Raw genomic sequence first — 22,398 nt, forward strand, 5'->3', positions numbered from 1 at the left:
CCTGCAGATGCGGGAGCGAGATTAAAGGACTATATTTCATATCATGGTTCATGCGGCGGCCCGGGGTCTGGCCCGTGCATCCATGATAAACTACCTGCCACATCAGCATGAGACCTAGTACCAAGAGTAAGTGTAACAGTTGCATTAGAGTATATACAAATGTTATCAACAAATCGTTCAACATCACTTTACAACAAATGCTAAGCGCGTTCCATGTATTTGATCTAGTTTTCATATTAATATGCGCTAATAACAGTAACTTACATGAGAGCAGTTGCTCAAATAATACAGGCACATTAATCGTCAAAATCAATTTTTCCCACAGATCTCCCATTGCAGAGCATTGCCATGATAGTGACACCAGCACAGCGTCAAAGGGTAAAGTCCTTATGGATCGCACCACCCCAGCATGTGTCTGAATATCACCCAGGGCAATACACCCAATAGTGGTAATGAAACATATTACAATTGTGAGATAACCCATGAAAACTGTAATCATGGTCTTTACCTTCTAACTACTTAGATCATTTCTCAATCAGGGTCTACCTGCATTGCTCCTCTACGAGAGTTACCAGGCTGCCTCTGACTCTCCCCCAGAAAGGCCTGTGCCTCCTCGGGCGAATCAAAGAACCTGGGGCCATTATCCGTTAGCAATTTTAGTCTCGCTGGGTATAGGAGGTAAACTTTCCTGCCCTCCTTGTTTAAAGACGAGCATATCGCAGATAACTCCCTCCTTTTTCTCATCAACTCAGCGGAGTAATCCTGAAAGAACAGGAGTTTGGAATTCTCATACATCAAGGAGGGGAGTCTACGGTATGCTCGCAGCACCTGCACCTTCACCTGAAAGTGTAAGAATTTTATCATTATTTGTCTGGGGGGTTGGCCCTCTCTAGGATTTTGCCTCTCTGGACCTACTCTATGCTCCCTTTCGACACTACCCCTCATAATGCCTGTCGCAATACCTAGTAGGGATGCTAAGTCATGCTCAATGAAGTGTATTATGTCAGATGGTTTAATATTTTCTGAGAGACCCAGAAGGCGAACATTATTTCACCTGGACCTATTTTCTAGGTCTTCCAAGCGCTGATATAAGATTTGGTTCTGGTGTGTCAGATCTTCGACTTTCTTTGTGTGTGAAACATTGAAGTCTTCTAGCTCTGAGACTCTCTCTTCAACTTCATTGAAGCGAGCCGTTATCTGCTTGACCTCCCCTGCCAAGGTATCCACACCTTTTTGAATACTGTCCATTTTAGGCATAAAGAGTGATGTAAGTTGCTGTACTATGGTCTGTGATTCAGTGAGCTCAGGCAGGGTGTCAACCTTTTTAGGTGTAAGGGCAGAGGTGCTTTCTGCAGAATTTTTTTGTTTTTTGTCACCTGTCTTGCCTCTACTAGACATTTTTGAGGGCTCTAGGAATCTATCCATATAAAGAAGAAGTGTATGTGTTACATATACATCTGAGAGGGGGTGCTGAGTATGGGAAAGGATTGCACTGCAAATGTTATTTTGTTGTCTGTAGGCCCTCTCCAATATAAAGGCCACAGGGGTCTAGTGTGGGAACTACAATTAGTTTAATGTCTACGATCCCTGAGCCCTCAGGTTAGATATTATAGCAGCTCTCAGACCCTGGTACCGTCACTGTATTTACAATATTATGGCTATGATCTGATTTATGTCAGTTTTCACAGAATGTACACAATATACCCCCCAAGTTTTCAAAACCATGAATGGCAAAGATGTATAGAAAGCTTTTACATATGCACACAGTTTGCAATAAATGAAGAGAAAAATAAATATTTGTACCAATATTCTCAGAGTATATACAACAAGCCCCCTAAGATTTCAAAACCAGGAGTCGCAATAATGTATAGACATCTTTTACACGTGTACACAGTTAGCAAAAAAATAGGAAAAGAACAAGAGACTTCTGCAACAGCATTCCAAGGGACTATACCGCCAAAAATGGTAGCCAAATTCTATTTGCAGTCACTTGCTTGCGGGTCAATCAGTCCAGGTATATTGTGTGAGAGCAATTAGACCAAGCAGGCAAAATGTCGTATTATGTGACCCAACAGGAGTTCTGCGCTGCTTAGCTTCTTTGTATTGCGTATCTCCCTCCCCTCTTCTGTAAAGGAAAGGAAATGTCTCTCACCCCAGGTCCCTTACAGCCTCCACTCCAGCAGGCCCAGATGTATAGACAACACCCCCACCTCTGGATTGATATTAGGGGCTTAAGTGAGGTGTAAATGTAGGCAGTGTTACAAGGATCAACGGCAGGACCACAAGCAGGACCACAAGCACTGGGGGTATGTGATGTGCGAAGCAGCGTGGCTGCTCTGTGTCTTACCAGCTCCACCGGTTCTTGTTGCTGCAGGTTCGGTCTGTGTGAGGCAATGCAGCCGCTGCAGGTAAAGATGGCGCCACCGCGCTCACAGCTCTGCTCCTCAGACTGTGCTCAAGGCCTCCGTAAGATCTCCGTCACACCACTCAGCTCCAAGTGGGTGACCGCTGCACTTTTCAGAGCCTGCCCGAACCACAGTAGTGCCTGCACATCACTGTTTGTTGTACTTTCAGGCTGTACTATGTGTTCGGTCCACGCTCCCACGTGGCGTCCTCCCGGGGAAAATCTCCACCTCATCCCTTATGCGGATGAAAGTGTGGGCAGATTGGGGTGGAAAAGCGGAGTCTCCAATTCCTCCTTGACCGCTACTCCCCACAGTTCTCCTGTCATCCAAAGCGGGCTGTCCGTTAGCAGCTGCAAGGGGCACTTACTACTTTGCCTTTTTTTTTTTTTTTAATCAAACTTTTTTATTGAGGCAATACGAGAAAGAAAAAACATAAACAAAATATACATTTTGTATCATTTTGGTAAGTTTTGCATACAAGACATTGTTTATCTACAATGAAACCTCTTCATATAAGAGAGTAGAGAAATCTTAATTCAGACATCCTATATGTATCTCTCCAAAAACACATAAAACATAGTGAAAATAAAGGATATTGTATGCTAATACAAAGTAAAATACACATAATCCAGTATTACCTCTTTTTTCCTTTTGATTCCTATATGAACGCATAACAAATTTATATAATTTGAATACCCAGAAAAACTTATACATCTTATAGAGTGATAAGCTGATTATAAAATAAATGTATTTATTATCTGAGGATTTACAAATTATAGGGAGTCATAACAAGTTGCTCCTACGAAATGCATAAGATTAGAGGGCAAGTCGGGAAGTATTGGATACTTTAATAAACTGTCCTCAGTTTCTTTGTAAACAGAATAATAGGAGCAACTTATATCATTACAATATCGATAGCGGGTAAACACTGCTTGTTTGTCCACCGAAGATAAGGGTGAACAGTAGCTAAAAAGTGTGGGGGGGGGGAAAGGTGATATATAGTATTTAGATACTACATAAAAATATACATAGTACAGATTTTAATTAAGGCTATATTAGGTAGTCAGATACATTATGAGGGTGTTAGTAGGCTCAGGACTCCATACTTTTTAAAAAGAGCTAGTTGTGGAGATTTGAGTAGCTATACACCCTAGATTACCGCCACTAACATGGTAATATAATAAATTAATCACTCTCTCTTCGAGGGAAGGACGCTTAAGATACAAATCTAAAGAACATGATGCATATAAAAAATAACATTTTGCAAGTGGAAGTATACATGTATTACAGTTTCCTGCAAATATTAATAGTACGTAGCTTTCCCATCACAATGATATAACTAGAAAGTTTCCATCGTGTCAAATAATATGCAGTAATAGGACATCATTCCAATATCGCATAAGTTTCTGTAAATACTGCCAAATCCACTGGTTCGGCCGCAACCAGCAGAACAGGCTTAGATTAACACACTGAGCCTTTCTAAAGAAAAACGTATAGTAGACACATATATTGCAGTATCCTGATATACAGTTGGTGTGTCTATAGTGGGCTTTCTAAATCAGAATGAATCGAAAATACACACAAGATTTGCATCTATAAGGTTAGGGAATCCTAAGTGAAGAGCTTGAGAGATAAATAGGTTAGGGGGTGTCAAATCAAAAATAAAACAGAGATTCATATGGAGAAAAAACATAACAGCTAAAATATAACAATGTAAGTGAAGGGTAAAGAACTGCAGTATCGCAGATTTTTCAGCCCTGCAGTTACAGTGTGCATAAACAAACATTATGAAATAGCATGTAACATAGCATTCAGCACGGGGCTGCAAATTGCTGTAACCCAGACTTATTTAGGTCAATTCTGGTTGTCTAGTTTATTACAGATTAATCTAGCATATGAGAAACCATCTAGATACTCCTGTGCTAGGTGTCTCTTATAAGCGCCACACAGGCAATCAGGGAGAGCAGAGGCCGAACCAACCCCCTGGGTCAAAAGGGCTCACCAACTGTCCAGCTAGCGCCATGTAAATCAGTATCTCAGTTCTCTGCGACTCAAGAGTATGGCCCAGAGATAAGAAAGTGTCAGACAGATCCAAGTCGTGAAATCGGAACTTACTGAGCGAAGGTAATAGCAGTGCAGGCCCCACACTTCTGTCGTAACACCCAGTCAACTCTTCCCGGTCAAAAGCTAGAGGCAAACAATTCACCTCTCTAGTAACGAGGGACGATTTGGGGTCGGGGGACTATCTCAATTCCCCATTCTGCAGGAACAATTCCGAAAGTGCAGGGACGGTCACAGCAATCACCAAGCCATCAATGTGGAGCGGGTCACTACATTCAAATGAAACAACATCCCAATCCTCATAATAAATACTCAGAAGAGGGGGTTGGTGATGCTTCCCAGGTTGGCACTCCTTAGTGCTATCTGCGCAACTCCGGGCTCCTCACTAAGTAGCGCGTTATTGGTTGAACCCCTCAATGCCAATATTAACGTGGCTGATAGATCAGCAAAGCAACTTGCTATCTGCCGATCCAGGTCCTGCAATAGGGTATATAATTGACCACGACCTCCCTCCATATCGTAGAGAGCCCCAGGTGTCGTCCAGCATAGATGAGAGTCGGCATCAGGAAGGGTGGACCCAGTTATCTCACGGCCTGCAGTGCAGAGTTTTCCTCATTCAAGAATAGTTAATCCTTAAGTTAGTCACATATTTCGCCTTACGCAGGGTATCTTACAATGACAAACTAGTCAGTAGTTGTCTATATATGAAATTAGTGCAGACTTTGCTAAAAAACAAATACTTTTTTCCAGTTTAGGCCTAGGAGCTCAAAAAATGCATGTCTGTCTGCCCTGGTTGTTGGCTCCGCCCCCAGTCTGTGGGTTTTTGATAGATGGAAGTATGTATGATATTGTCCTTAATGTAAAGGGTAGTGTCAATTGATGTGTGTGGTAGCGTGGTTTAGGGAGAATTTATTTGTGGGGTAGTATTCGTAAATATTTTGTGGAAATGAATTGTAGCTCACCTGCTGTCCATATTATTCGAATGTCATCAATGTAGTGGAAGTATGCCTGGGGTCTTATACTACAGGTAGATAAAAAAATATTTTTGAGGTTTGCCATGAATAGGCTAGCATACTGGGGAGCCATTCTTATTCCCATTGCTGTCCCTATCTTTTGTAAGTAAATATCCTCCCTAAATGTAAAGTAGTTATGCATGAGTATGAATTATATTAGTTGTGTGACACACTCTGCGGGTTGATGTAAAAATTCCTGGTATGCTGCTAGCCTATCTCGGTGAGAGATGTTGGTTTATAGTGCTTCAACATCCATTGTTGCCAATATGGTATCTTCTGGAAGTACACCTATATTAGCCACTTTATTTAGTAGGTCTGTGGAGTCTTGAATGAAACTGGCTGTGTATTTTACCAGAGGTTTTAGTATATTTTCTACCCAGCCAGATATGTTTTCTGTTAGGGTGTCAATTCCAGATATTATATGTCTTTTTGGGGTCCCTTTTCTATGTATTTTTGGGTAATGCTTATAGAATAGACAGGCAAACCTTGAATTTAAGTTCTATATATGTGTAGTAAATGTTGAATCAATGTTCAGAGCCTATACAGTTAATACAATGTTTGATTATTGCTTACCTCTAGGGAAAGCTTTTATGAACACAAATATAATTTCATAGCCATCACAACCTTTAGCTACATCTCCTGAGACATACAGAAAGATTATTAAACCCTTGGGTCCTATTATTACCACAATAAAATAAAAAACTTGACTCTAATCACATAAAAGGAGCAGAATAAATGTATCTAACAATAGGTAAGTTCTGCTGAAAGATAGAGTTTATATTTACATTCTTTTTTTCTTTGTTTTTTTTTAGGTTCCTAAGACACTGAGAAAATCAGATACAAACTAGATAAGACTTGTACATATATTTGTGCATAGCATGACGTATCATCACTTTTACTATGTTACTGGAATTACACTAGTATTTCTGTGTCAAAAAAGGGATAGAAAGGACAACATTAATATGCATGGGTACATTTTTTAGTTTTAAATAGAAAAAATTTGCAATATACTTCCATAAGCAACAATATGTCTATTTAAGGTATCATTTGATCATAAGCATATACACATATACTATGTGTGAATAGAGGTTCCATGCCTGCTGTTTGTGGTGTGCATTACATCAGTGAAGACTTTATTTGTGTCATACAAGCCATTGTTGACTCTCTGAAAAAGTGTGGTGTTTGAAAGCTGGTGCAAAGGGCACTCACCGAATATGTAAGTATGTCTCTAATTAAAGGGATAGGAAATGCAACTTTTTTTCTATCATAATTTAGATAAAGCATATCATTTTAAACAACTTTCTGATTTACTTCTATTATCAAAATGATTAATTCTCTATGTATTAGAATTACAAATTAGGAAGCCAGTGACAAAGACATTTATAGGCAATCACCAATCAGCAGCTGATCTCTATGTTTTGAAAATGAATTTCCAAACAGTTATAATTACAATATTAATGAATTTAGAGTAATTTTCACCTTTTTTATTAATCAAAATATAATTTCATTTAACTTTAGAGGGACGGTCTAGTCAAAATGAAACTTTCATGATTCAGATAGGGCATGCAATTTTTTTTTTTTTAACTTCATTTTTATTGAGGTTTAGTACAATATATAATACATAGTCAAGGCAAAATAATCAAAGAAAAAAATAAAAGGAAAACAATAAGTCTAAGACGTGGCTATAACATTCTTGATGCGGATCACTTAATTCTATTACATCATAGAAAAAAGAAAATAACTTGACATACTACATTACAGTAACTCCTATTGCCAGGTTGCCTTGATTGTGTTTGCTAATACATGTGATTTATATTACACCTCCTTTTTCCTTTTTCTCTTCCATAATCTATCTTCCTCCTTCTTCTCCCCTTATCCCTACCCCCAGACAAAAAAAAAAAAAAAAAAGGGGATGGGGGAGGGGAAGGAAAAATGTATATCTTGTATGTTAATGCATATCCCCCCTGCTCTCACCCCCACTCTCTACCACAGATTGAGCAGTACCAGTTCTGAGTTCCTAAATGGGAAAATTATCATTTCTATTTCGTTAGTTGGGTAGCCTTTGATAAAGGCTGACCATTTCAAAAATAATTTTTTTATGTCTCCTTCATTATCAATATTGGTATCTCTTTGCTCAATCATACATTGTTTCTTCAAACAATTTTTTACCTCAAGAATTGATGGAACCTTGGAGCTCTTCCAACACTTAAGGATCAAATATCTGGCAGCTAAAATTGTGAGCAGCCACCAGATTTTTATTAAGCCAATATTCAAGTCTATGCCAAAATTGGCGTATTTTTGGACAATTCCATAGCATATGGACCAAATCTGCTGCAACAAGGGAACACTTTGGGCAGGCCCTAAATTCCGAATGATGTATTTTGCAACCTAGAGCTGGGGTGAAATATGTTCTGTGTAAAATTTGAAGGTGTGCTTCCCTCCAGGTAGCAGAGAGAGTAGCCTGGGAAACCCTTCCTATTGATCTCTGTACAGTATTTGAATCTACCGTTTCTGAGGGGATTAAGCTGGACCATGTCATTGCTATGTGTTCCAACAAAGGAATTCCTTTGTTGGCGTTAAGAAGTAGATAGCAAGGGGTGATTGACATACGTCCAGCCTTCATCAAAGTCAACCACTTCTCCAATTTTCCTAGAGTCCATGACCAATCTGTGCTTCTAACAATCTTTGATCCATAGTGTCTTAGTTGCAGATATGCAAAGAATTCCTTATGTGTTAAGTTAAATTCGTTTTTCAAGTGTTCAAATGTTTTTATAATGTTTGAATCGTTTTCAAAAATTTGCTTAACTTTTACCAGTCCTAGATGGGACCATCTATCAAATATGGCCCCATCGAGGCCAGGCTGAAATCTAGGGTTTCCTTTTATTGGTAGGTACTGAGACATGCCGCAATCCAATCTTAGGGCAGATCCTATTTTCCACCAGGCTTTTATCGGATTCGAAATACTTTTGAGCTGTTTAATTTCGGGAGGTAACAGTTTGGGTGTACAATGCAACAATGCAGTAAGAAGATATGGGCGACAGATATTTGCTTCTAATGAAATGTTTGTAACATAGTCTTTAGAAAGAATCCAGTCCATCACTGTTCGTGCTAGGAATGCCATGTTGTATTGCCTGATATCTGGCAAAGCTAAACCTCCATGTTCCTTTGCCAAAGTTAATTTTGTTAGCGAGATTCTCGCCTTTTTCCCCTGCCAGAGGAATTTCCCAACCGCCCTATTAAGCAATCTGATATCTTTTCCATATAATATTAGTGGGATGTTTTGTAATATATACAAAAGTTTTGGGAGAAGAATCATTTTGTATAAGGCTATTCTCCCAGACAGTGAAATGGGTAAACTTTGCCAAGATTTCAATCTCTCACAAATCATTGTTAGAATGGGCGTTATATTTACTTTATACAAATCAGTGAGACTTGTTGGTATAATAATGCCCAGATATTTAAATGATTCTGAGACCTCTTTAAACGGACTGTCTTGGATTGAATCGCTGTTTTTATTTAACCAAAATAGTTCTGATTTAGAGGTATTGATCATATACCCAGAGAAGGAGCCGAATTGTTGGATAATACTAAGTAATTTGGGTATATTCGACTTTGTATTTGAAATGTAAAGAAGTACATCATCTGCATAGAGTGCAGCCTTCATTACATGTTCACCCAGATTAATGCCCTCAATACTCTGTCGGATCTTTATTGCAAGAGACTCTATGGCAATATCGAAAAGAAGAGGGGACAAGGGACACCCCTGACGTGTTCCCCTTTGAATTGTAATATCTGAGGATAGTGAGTTATTTACTATTAGTTTGGTGGATGGACGCTTATATAAGTTATGGATAAAACTAACAAAATTGTCCCTAAATCCAAATTTAACTAAGGAGGTGAACAAGTGGCTAAAATAAACTGAATCAAATGCCTTAGCCGCATCAATGGCGACTATTGCAAGATCCTTTTTGCCCTCTGTCCCTTTCTTTCTATTTTGAAAAAATTATGTCATCAGGAGAACTTCTCTAATTTTGGAGGCTGAATTACGGCCGTGGATGAACCCTGCTTGATCCTTGTGAATAATATGTGGAAGGCCACCTTGAAGCCTACGTGCCAAGATTGAGGCTAGTATCTTATAGTCCGAATTCAAGAGGGCTATCGGTCGATATGATTCCTTATGAGTGGGGTCCTTGCCTCCCTTCAGAATCAAGGTTGTAAAAGAGGCTGAAAAGCCAGCAGGTATAGTATTACCGTCTATGAAAAATTAATTATATGTTTTACATAAATACGGAACTATCTCTGAGGTTAAGATCTTATATACCTCATTGGGAAGGCCATCGGGACCTGCTGCTTTGTTCGTTGCTGATTCAAAAATCGTTTTGCTAACTTCCTCATTAGAAATCGGACTGTTCAAGATAGAGTTTATTTCTGCTGTGATTGAGGGACAATTAACCTGGCCCCAGAATTGCTCAGACTGAGGTTTGTCTACTGCCCTTGCAGAGTACAAATCTCTGTAATACTCTGCGAAAGCCTCTAGGATGTCTTCTGTTTTCACCAGTAGCTTCCCACGATGAAAAACTTTTTCAATCATAGGAGGCTTATTTTCACCTTTGGCTAGCTTGGCTAATAGTTTGCCAGATTTGTTGCCGAATCGATAGAGCTTGGCCTGAAATTTAAATTCTCTCTGTGTTTCCACTAATAGTGCCACAGCATCTCTTTCGCTCTTAGCTTTTATATATTTAGCCCAGTGGAAAGGTGTATTTTGCAGCAAGTAACGATTATAAGCATTGGTCACGGAATTTGTGATCTCTTTCTCTCTTTTTTTCAGTTTTTTGGATATCATAGCGGCATATGCCGTTATTTCCCCTCTGAGGACTGTCTTAGCAGCCCCCCAGAAGATTTCCGGACGGTTGGCAAACTCAGAGTTAAAACGCAGATATTCCTTAAATTTACTGATCAAGTGATTCTTAAATTTAGAATCATTGACTAAGTAATATGGGAATCTAAATCTTGTGGAAAAATTTATGAATCGATTTAGCTGTAGGGCATGCAATTTTAAATAACTTTCCAGTTCACTTTTATCATCCCATTTGCTTTGTTCTTTTGGTATTCTTAGTTGAAAGCTAAACCTAGGTAGGCTCATATGCTAATTTTAAGCCCTTGAAGGCTGCTTCTTATTTTAATGCATTTGACAATTTAGTTACTTAGTTCATGCATGCTAAATATATAATATTGTGCTCCCGCCCGTGGACTTACTTATGAGAGGGCACTGATTTGCTAAAATGTAAGTTTGTTAAAAGAACTGAAATAAGGGGGCAGTCTGCAGAGGCTTAGATACAAGGTAATCACAGAGGTAAAAAAAAAAAAAGTATTAATACAGCCGTGTTGGTTCTGCAAAACTGGAGAATGGGTAATAAAGGGGTTATCTATCTTTTTAAACAATAATAAAAATGTATTTAGCAAAATCGGAATTAAAGAAAACATGAAATCTAAATGAGATTTTCTCCAGGATGCAGATGAAGTAGTTTTCTCTATACTTCTGAAACTCTGAACTAAGCCTGTAGGGGATATAGGGGATTCTAACACCAAATTCAATTTATCTGCCATCTTTGGTAACATTTTATTAATTATTGAGCCAAGTAAACACATATACGTTTGTATGCTGATTAACAAAAAAGCTATTCGCTCCATTCATTTCCATCTATAGTAGTTAACTAGTTTATTACAAAAACCTCTAATTAGTAAATAAGTGAAACAAATAATGTATATCACATTCAAATTCTTGCCTTAGATTTAATATTTTGCCCCTGAAAATGAATTAATTGTTTAATAAAATGTAAGCCTTATCTTTTCCAACAAAAAAATAGATTATAACATCCTTTCTTCAAAATAAGGATTCCTAGTTTTAGTTATCCAAGGAAAATTTGTATAATCTATATTCATTGGATCAATTACTATTTTTGTGTATCTTTTATTTAATTATCCATTTTATTACAGGGCATATGAATGTAAGCTAATGGAGAATATGGAGATAACAAGATTTCATTGCTTTCAACTTCTGAACAACAATTATTAGAAGTTATCCAATCAATAAAAAAATTTGCACGGCAAACTAAATTGTAATATTCCTAATTAGGTAGTGCTATTCCCCCATTATATTTAGATAACTTAAGTTTAATCATAGCAAATTTTGGCTTAGCATTTCCCCATAACAATTTTGTTATCATCTTGTTTAATACGATTAAATCTTTCTTTTTAATCAACAAAGGAATATTTTGCATCAAGAAGAATTACCCTTTTATGATTTTTTATTATTTTATTATTATCAGGTATTTGTAGAGCGCCAACAGGTTCTGCAGTGCTATGAACATAAGTGGTATATAAAAAACGATTAGGGGGATCAAATGGGTAGAGGGTCCTGCCGAGAGTTGCACTGTTGTAGTCGGCTCTTATGAAGGGGAACTACAAAAAGCTGGGCTCATAGGCTTACATGCTATGGGGTTTTAGGGAATAGCAGTGGAGAAAGGAAGGTTAGTGTAGGTTGTATGCGTGCTTTAAATAAAATAAATCTTAACTGAAAGGGTTAATAGATAGCCCATCTTAATAACTTATTTTGTATGTTATTAATCATATCTCTATAATTTGATTTATACCATAGAGCGAGATCACAGGAGATTCTAATTCTAAGATATCTTATTGAATCTAAAACAATCGTAAAAATAATCCTTAATTTTATTTAATCAAAGCATTTTGTGACCTCAGTTTGTTAAAGCGCCATAAAACATGTTGAGATCTGTGATTCTTCTAAAAGGGCTAATTAAGTAAAAATAGTTTGCATAAAAAAATTGTTTAAAAATTGCTGGTAAGTATTTTAAAACAATTTTAAAAAATAAGCAAAATTACTTAATTAGCTGTGCTTTCTGGAGTAGACCGATCCCCCCCCCCCCCCACACACACACACACATCTTATCAGTGTTTAACATCAGAAACACAGGCATTGTATTTTAACTGAGTTCACAGCAGCTTATTTATTTCTAGGCATGCTCCAGCAGATAATGGCTTTTAAAGTATTGCATTCTAATATATCAATGGTGGATATATATGCAGCCATAAAAGGAATTGTGGGGGGGATTTAGAGCTCTATAATTCAGACACTTAAAAGAAAGTGTTAATGACGAGGCACTGCAGTATAAATTTGCAGGTAAAGTAATTATAGTACATATTATTATATTTTGTCTCTACCCCAACTTGTTTTTTGTCCCTTTAAATTTATACCCTGAGGAGGAATTAAAAAAAAATGCTTCCTGTGTTAATACAGTATATTGATAATTTTAATTCTTTTTCCTAAGCAAAATATCATATGTATATAAAAGCATTTTAATTTCCTTCTTTCCGACTACTATACCATCTGATTTTAGTTGCTACAGATTCTAAGTTCATATTAAACAATAATGGGGATAGAGGACAGCCCTACCTTGGCCTTCTTTCTGAAGTGAACCAATCAGTTAAAGAACCATTCACTATCACTGCAGATTGCGGGTAACTATACAGTGCTTTAACAAAGTTCAAGAAATTTTCTTGAATATGGAATTTTTGTATAGTAGTATACAAGTGATCCCATATTACTGTGTAAAATGCTTTTTCAGCATCAAGAGTTATTATCTTTGCATCTATACCATTAAAAAAATGTTTTAATGGTATAGAAGAGTATATGGAAATCATCTAATTTTTTTTTCCTGGTATTAACTGTTGACAATCTCCCTTTTATAAACCCACATTGATCTGTATGGATTGTATATTTCGAAACAGGTTGCAATTAGGTTAATTTCAATAGAAGGTGGTCATAGTAAGGTTTAATTACTTGGTGGTAATTGGATTAGCAACAGTTTATAAAATATCTGTAACAATATTGTAGCAGATTGATAAAAACTCTAGGAGCTGGTCATATTGTTAAGAGCAGTAATTATTTTGTGAGTTTCATATAGAAGTGCAAATTTGGATTGGTTGCTAATGAGAAATCTGTTGTTGCTAGATATTTTTTATATTAACCTCCATTAGATCTACCCCTAAAATTGTAACTATATATAGTTTACTTTCTAATGATCAATCCATATTAAATGCTGTTTTTCAGAGCTTTATTTATTTGGAAAGACATAGGCCTAGATTTGGAGTTTTGTCGGTAAAGACCCACGTAGCTAACGCCGGCTTTTTTCTGGCCGCACCATAAAAATAACTCTGGTATTGAGAGTCCACATAAAAGCTGCGTTAGGCTCCAAAAAAGGAGCGTAGAGCATATTTAACGCAGCTTCAACTCTCGATACCAGAGTTGCTTACGCAAGCGGCCAGCCTCAAAAACGTGCTCGTGCACGATTCTCCCATATTGATTGCCGATAAGGTCTTTTATGCAAGATCTGATGCCATTCTGCATGCTGCGGTAGTGGTGGTAGTTTTATAGAGGTGTCTTGAGCTTGAGAGTGTAGAGGAGGTTCTGAAGACTCTGGAATACATTTGTCCAGTGCTTTGTATATATTCTTCTTTAATTAGGAAATTTATATTTCTTACTATAACATCTCACTATGTACTGTTAGTGAGTACATGTTTCTGTGTGTGTGTCAGCATTTAACAATGACCAAGCATTTCTGGTGAAATGCTTATGCAATGCCGCCCCTGCTCACTGGCAGAAAATCGCCCACTAGCAGGGGCTGTCAATCATCCCGATCAGATCGGGAGGACGACAGTCCAACACTTAAAAGGTGTTGGACAAGTTAAGGAGCAGTTTCTTAACTTCCGTTTCAGACGGACCTGAAACGATGGGGCTCAGAAGCAGCATCCGCTGCTTAATAAATAGAGCCCTATAAGTTAATTAGAGTATTTTACAGTATGTTTAATAATTTGTAATAATTTGTAATAATTTTTTAAAAAATATTTGATATCTACTATTTCAATAACGTGTCTTAAGTTAACTAAGATTTCATGTGTGCTAACCTAACCGCAAAACACTTACGGCTAGATTTGGAGTTTGGCGGTAAAAGGGCTGTTAACGCTCCGCGGGTTTTTTTCTGGCCGCACCATAAATTTAACTCTGGTATCGAGAGTTCAAACAAATGCTGCGTTAGGCTCCAAAAAAGGAGCGTAGAGCATTTTTACCGCAAATGCAACTCTCGATACCAGAGTTGCTTACGGACGCGGCCGGCCTCAAAAACGTGCTCGTGCACGATTCTCCCATAGGAAACAATGGGGCTGTTTGAGCTGAAAAAAAACCTAACACCTGCAAAAAAGCAGCGTTCAGCTCCTAACGCAGCCCCATTGTTTGCTATGCGGAAACACTTCCTACGTCTGCACCTAACAATCTAACATGTACCCCGAGTCTAAACACCCCTAACCTTACACTTATTAACCCCTAATCTGCCACCTCCGCTATCGCTGACCCCTGAATATTATTATTAACCCCTAATCTGCCGCTCCTTAAACCGCCGCTACTTACATTATCCCTATGTACCCCTAATCTGCTGCCCTAACATCGCCGACCCCTATATAATATTTATTAACCCCTAATCTGCCCCCCACAACGTCGCCTCCACCTAACTACACTTATTAACCCCTAATCTGCCGACCGGACCTGTGCGCTACTATAATAAAGTTATTAACCCCTAATCCGACTCACTAACCCTATAATAAATAGTATTAACCCCTAATCTGCCCTCCCTAACATCGCCGACACCTAACTTCAAACATTAACCCCTAATCTGCCGACTGGAGCTCACCGCTATTCTAATAAATGTATTAACCCCTAAAGCTAAGTCTAACCCTAACACTAACACCCCCTAAGTTAAATATAATTTAAATCTAACGAAATTAATTAACTCTTATTAAATAAACTATTTCTATTTAAAGCTAAATACTTACCTGTAAAATAAATCCTAATATAGCTACAATATAAATTATAATTATATTATAGCTATTTTAGGATTTATATTTATTTTACAGGTAACTTTGTATTTATTTTAACCAGGTACAATAGCTATTAAATAGTTAAGAACTATTTAATAGCTAAAATAGTTAAAATAATTACAAAATTACCTGTAAAATAAATCCTAACCTAAGTTACAATTAAACCTAACACTACACTATCAATAAATTAATTAAATAAACTACCTACAATTACCTACAATTAACCTAACACTACACTATCAATAAATTAATTAAATAAACTACCTACAATTACCTACAATTAACCTAACACTACACTATCAATAAATTAATTAAATACAATTCCTACAAATAAATACAATTAAATAAACTAGCTAAAGTACAAAAAATAAAAAAGAACTAAGTTACAAAAAATAAAAAAATATTTACAAACATAAGAAAAATATTACAACAATTTTAAACTAATTACACCTACTCTAAGCCCCCTAATAAAATAACAAAGCCCCCCAAAATAAAAAAATGCCCTACCCTATTCTAAATTACTAAAGTTCAAAGCTCTTTTACCTTACCAGCCCTGAACAGGGCCCTTTGCGGGGCATGCCCCAAAGAATTCAGCTCTTTTGCCTGTAAAAAAAAAATACAATACCCCCCCCAACATTACAACCCACCACCCACATACCCCTAATCTAACCCAAACCCCCCTTAAATAAACCTAACACTAAGCCCCTGAAGATCTTCCTACCTTATCTTCACCATACCAGGTTCACCGATCCGTCCTGAAGATCTCCTCCGATGTCCTGATCCAAGCCCAAGCGGGGGGCTGAAGAGGTCCATGATCCGGCTGAAGTCTTCATCCAAGTGGGAGCTGAAGAGGTCCATTATCCGGATGAAGTCTTCATCCAAGCGGGAGCTGAAGAGGTCCATGATCCGGATGAAGTCTTCTATCAATGGTATCTTTAATCTTCTTTCTTCGGGAGCCATCATCTTCCATCCGACGCGGAACATCCTCTTCTCCAGACGCCTACTAGCCGAATGACGGTTCCTTTAAGGGACGTCATCCAAGATGGCGTCCCTCGAATTCCGATTGGCTGATAGGATTCTATCAGCCAATCGGAATTAAGGTAGGAATATTCTGATTGGCTGATGGAATCAGCCAATCAGAATCAAGTTCAATCCGATTGGCTGATCCAATCAGCCAATCAGATTGAGCTCGCATTCTATTGGCTGTTCCAGTGTAGTGTTAGGTTAATTGTAGGTAATTGTAGGTAGTTTATTTAATTAATTTATTGATAGTGTAGTGTTAGGTTTAATTGTAACTTAGGTTAGGATTTATTTTACAGGTAATTTTGTAATTATTTTAACTATTTTAGCTATTAAATAGTTCTTAACTATTTAATAGCTATTGTACCTGGTTAAAATAAATGCAAAGTTACCTGTAAAATAAATATAAATCCTAAAATAGCTATAATATAATTATAATTTATATTGTAGCTATATTAGGATTTATTTTACAGGTAAGTATTTAGCTTTAAATAGGAATAATTTATTTAATAAGAGTTAATTAATTTAGTTAGATTTAAATTATATTTAACTTAGGGGGGTGTTAGTGTTAGGGTTAGACTTAGCTTTAGGGGTTAATACATTTATTAGAATAGCGGTGAGCTCCAGTCGGCAGATTAGGGGTTAATGTTTGAAGTTAGGTGTCGGCGATGTTAGGGAGGGCAGATTAGGGGTTAATACTATTTATTATAGGGTTAGTGAGGCGGATTAGGGGATAATAACTTTATTATAGTAGCGCTCAGGTCCGGTCGGCAGATTAGGGGTTAATAAGTTTAGGCAGGTGGAGGCGACATTGTGGGGGGCAGATTAGGGGTTAATAAATATAATATAGGGGTCGGCGGTGTTAGGGGCAGCAGATTAGGGGTACATAAGGATAACGTAGGTGGCGGCGCTTTGCGGTCGGCAGATTAGTGGTTAATAAGTGTAGGTAGGTGGAGGCGACGTTGTGGGGGGCAGGTTAGGGGTTAATAAATATAATACAGGGGTCGGCGGTGTTAGGGGCAGCAGATTAGGGGTACATAAGTATAACGTAGGTGGCGGTCGGCAGATTAGGGGTTAAAAAAATGTAATCGAGTGGCGGCGATGTGGGGGGACCTCGGTTTAGGGGTACATAGGTAGTTTATGGGTGTTAGTGTACTTTAGAGCACAGTAGTTAAGAGCTTTATAAACCGGCGTTAGCCCAGAAAGCTCTTAACTACTGACTTTTTTCCTGCGGCTGGAGTTTTGTCGTTACGCTCACTTCAGACACGACTCTAAATACCAGAGTTAGAAAGATCCCATTGAAAAGATAGGATACGCAATTTATGTAAGGGGATCTGCGGTATGGAAAAGTCGCGGCTGAAAAGTGAGCGTTAGACCTTATTTTGAGTGACTCCAAATACCGGAGTTAGCCTAAAACCAGCGTTAGGAGCCTCTAACGCTGGTTTTCACGGCTACCGCCAAACTCCAAATCTAGGCCTAAATAAATTTAGCTTATTTACCATTACCCACAACAAACTCTGAAACGCATTACTTTTAAAAAAAATGTAGTTGTGTTTTTTTTTGTATGTGACTAAGAGGGATAGAGGTAGTTGTTTTCTTTGTATGTTATTAAGCGTGATAGAGGTGGTTAGTTTCTTTGTATGTCACTAAGAGTGAAAGAGGTGGTTGGTTTCTTTGTATGTCACTAAGAGTGATAGAGGTGGATGGTTTCTTTGTATGTTACTAAGAGTGATATAGGTGGCTGGGTTCTTTGTATGTCACTAAGAGTGATATAGGTGGATGGTTTCTTTGTATGTCACTAAGAGTGATATAGGTGGCTGGGTTCTTTGTATGTCACTAAGAGTTATAGAGGTGGTTGGTTTCTTTGTATGTGATTAAGAGTGATAGAGGTGGTTGGTTTCTTTGTATGTCATTAAGAGCGATAGAGGTGGTTGGTTTCTTTGTATGTCACTAAGTATGATAGAGGTGGATAGTTTCCTTGTATGTTACTAAGAGAGATAGTTACAGCAAAGACTACTGTACAGTTCTTAATAAAAATGTTTCAGTAGCTTTCTGCTACATTTTACTCTTTTGAAAAGCTTAACAAGTTATTTATGTCCAAAAATTCCCACCTTTTTTTTAAGCATCAGTTTGATGTAATATATATATATATATATATATATATATATATATATAAATATTTTAAACTGAATTGTCACATACCTAATTTTTTTGGTGAAAATCAAAGCAAAAAGTGTAAAATAACTTGTTTTCACAGGAATATGAATAGTTTTGCTCTGGACCAAACAAACAGGGAAACTAACAGACTAACAGTATGGTCTTAATACACAAAGTAAAAAATTGTTTAGTTACATGGCTCCTATAAATGAATGTATTCATATAAGACAGCTTAGAAATTTTTTGTTTATGCCAATATTTTTTTTTTTTTTACATTTTATACAGGGAATTAGGGGAATTGAGTGTAAGAAAATATAAATTAAGAATGAGTTTTTTTGCATGATTAATGGACAAACAAACCTCTATTGATATGCTTTGCATAGGCAGCTCATTTGTTAACATATTTCTGATGTGCCTGAGATGTACCTCTCTATGTAATGTCATTATAAAATAGAAAGCAGCAAAATTATATTGCAATGGGCTCCATGTACCAAGCAGCGTAAGCTGCTCCGGAGCCCTTGCTCCCTGCAATGAAAGAAGCAGTGGTAATTAGACCTGCTGCTTCTTAAACTCTTTGCCACCTCTGAGGTTATGGAGAGTAATCATCCTGTACTTGTTCATTTGGGGTGATTGAAAGGCCCTTCTCTTAAGAAATTGGTCACATGAGAGAAGGTTCCAGCTTTACACATTCACTGGAGGATGTAATGATACGATGTCTGTATGCCACAAAGTCAAGCAGGCAACTTCTCAATTTGAGAAGCATGGCCACTCGCCTTATTTTACATGGAGCCCAAAGGGTGAAAATAGCACAGAAGATTGAGTATCTTTTTCATATTTTTAACTTCATGGATCTAAATCACAATCAAGTTAATATTTTAATTTAGTTTTTAAAAAATGAGCCTAAATGAAAATAGTTATTAAATAAGTTAAATTATCAAATAATAATAGAACAATTTGATATAAAAATTCAATCTAAATTGTTCAATAATTTATTTTAAAATATTTTTTTTTTTTTAAAGGGATACAAATACAAAGAGCAATTAGAGTGGGCAATTTACCAAATGGCAGGCAGACATGATTTGCTGTAAAGAATCATGTCCGCCCGACATCGCTGAATGCCGACAGCATATGCTGTTGGCATTTAATATTGCACAAGCAGTTCTGGTGAACTGCGTGTGCAATATACCCCCCTGAAGATTCTCAACTAATTGACGACTAGCAGGTGGTGTCAATCAACCCGATTGTATCTGATCGGGTTGATTGCTGTCCCCCGCCTCAGAGGCAGCAGACAAGTTAAGGAGCAGTGGTCTTAAGACTGTTGCTTCTTAACAGCTGTTTCCGGCAAGCCTGAAGCATCAGGGGCCATATGGCCCTTGATAAATCAGACCCCTAGTCTCATTTAGGGGTATGTTTTTTTATTTCAATACTGTGCTAAATAATACTATCAGATAAATATGATCATTAGAGCTGGACTGTATTAGTGATGCATAATGTGTCATATAACAGAATTGGATCTCTTTTTTTCTTTTTATTTTCTGTTATGAAAATTAATAAAATATAAAACAAATAAAAAAGATCACAGGTTCAAATCACACACAAAAAGACATAAAGCTAATGTAATGTAGGTGACTTTGTGCATGACATAGTGTACATAGAAATTTTATTGTTCGAGTAATTTCATCTACCTGCTGAAGCAATGGGGCCGAATTATCAAGCTCTGAATGGAGCTTGATGCCCCTGTTTCTGCGCAAGCCATCAGGCTCGCTGGAAACAGAAGTTACGATGTGTGGCGGACATGATACGCTAAATCGTATGTCCGCTCGCACTTTAATAAATCGGCCCCAATGTGTTACATTCTAGTGATTAAAGACATTTATATTTACCACATACCAGTTATAAAAAAGTTTTTTATAACACAATTATAATGCTTTGTGTTTTTTTATTTATCAACTACAGACCATTCAAGATATGGACCATTCAAATTATACCATAACATATTTCATTCTAAAAGGGATTTCCGATCATCCTGCCCTCCAGGCGCCAATTTTCTTTCTGATCCTGCTTACATATCTAATCACCCTTGGAGGTAACATGACCATCATTGTACTTATCTACCTGGATCTCCAGCTGCAAACTCCAATGTATTTCTTTCTTTCTAATTTGTCCATAATGGATATGTCCTTCACCACTATCACTCTACATAAGATCCTTCTTGTCTCTATAACAGGAGATCATATCATTTCTTTTCTTGGTTGTATGACACAAATGTATTTTTTTATAGCCTTGGCAGGAGATGAGTTGACAATACTAACAGCTATGAGTTATGATCGCTATGTGGCCATTTGTAACCCATTGCGTTATCCAGTGGTCATGAACCGCAGAGACTGTATTCTGTTGGTTATTTTCTGTTGGGTGATGGGATTTTTAGAATCTTTACCTTATTTATGTTTGATATCAAATTTCTCTTGCTATAGATCTAATGAGATCAACCACTACTTCTGTGACATTGTGCCTCTTATGAAACTCACTTGTAGTGATACTTCTGTTTTGGAACTTTATATACTTACTGGAGGAATATTTCTAGCAGGCTTGATACCTTCTCTTCTCACTGTTGTCTCTTACATTTTTATTATTGCTACCATATGGAGAATCAACTCAAGTTTGGGTAGACGTAAAGCCTTTTACACATGTTCCTCACACCTCACAGTTGTCATCCTTCTTTATGTGACTCTCTTCTGTCAGTACCTAAGACCTGTTTCCAAGGACAGCTTAAACTCTAAAAAGCTTCTATCGTTCTTTAACACAGTTGCTGTTCCTGTATTGAATCCATTAATTTATAGCTTAAAAAATAAAGATGTGAATTCAGCAATGAGAAGAAGATTGAGATCTTGTAAATTATTCATATAATTTTAAAGTTCTGTTTTCCATCCCATATTTTACGTTGATTTACAATAAAATTCAGCACTAAGGGATTTGGATTGGGATTATTTTTTTTTCTTGTGTTTTATTTCCAAAACAATACTCGCACATTAAAATGTTTAGGTAATGAATATGTATGGTATTTAATAAATATTTGTTGATAATATATCTTTTAAGAGGACACTAAACTCATTATAATTAAAATACACTTGTGTTGTCTTGCTATAAAATAGAAAATCAGTCAAGTCTAAACATTTTTAAAATAAATTAACATCTTGTTGGCTGCAATTGTTTTCCATTAGCCGAACTCCACCTACCACTTGCCTTCTTTGGAGGAGACAATCTAGGCTTGCGTCTGTAGAAGACTAGCAACGGTCATGATGGGGTAGATCACATTCTGTGGCAATTCCCTTCTCTGGTGTTCCCTTACTATCTAAATTACTGCCAGAATGTATCATAGCCTCTGGAGCACTTCCTCTCTGCCTTGCACATGATAGCTGCTAGAGTACATTATATATTATTATTTAAACACACCTGCCATGTGTTTTCCTTGCTGTTGTTTGGATTTACCTCTGTTGATATCCTGAACTCCTACCTTGCTTCTATGGATTCTGGATTACTTGAAACCTTCATAGATGTAACCTGGACTTTGGCCCCTATTTAACAAAGGTCTGTCGGACCTGATCCGACATTGCGGATCATGTCCGACACACCTTGCTGAATGCGCAGAGCAATACGCTCTTTGCATTCAGCATTGCACCAGCAGCTCTTGTGAACTGCTGGTGCAATGCTGCCCCCTGCAGATTCGAAGCCAACCGGCCGCTAGCAGGGGGTGTCAATCAACCCGATCGTATTCGATCGGGTTGAATTGC

The 22,398-nt window shown here is 37.4% G+C and overlaps 1 protein-coding gene across 1 annotated transcript; it reads left to right on the forward strand.

Moving 5' to 3' along the window:
- Positions 1-20,575: 20,575 nt before the first annotated feature.
- LOC128636545 (olfactory receptor 6C74-like) lies at positions 20,576-21,514 on the forward strand. Its single transcript, XM_053689542.1, has one exon. The coding sequence runs from the start codon at positions 20,576-20,578 to the stop codon at positions 21,512-21,514; it is 939 nt and encodes a 312-aa protein (XP_053545517.1).
- Positions 21,515-22,398: the final 884 nt, after the last annotated feature.

The sequence above is a fragment of the Bombina bombina genome, chromosome 7 (assembly GCF_027579735.1).
Source record: "Bombina bombina isolate aBomBom1 chromosome 7, aBomBom1.pri, whole genome shotgun sequence".
NCBI classification, from domain to species: Eukaryota; Metazoa; Chordata; class Amphibia; order Anura; family Bombinatoridae; genus Bombina; species Bombina bombina.

What these genes read in the sequence shown, in the direction of transcription:
- LOC128636545 (XM_053689542.1), top strand. Translation starts at nt 20,576, where the DNA reads ATGGACCATTCAAATTATACCATAACATATTTCATTCTAAAAGGGATT.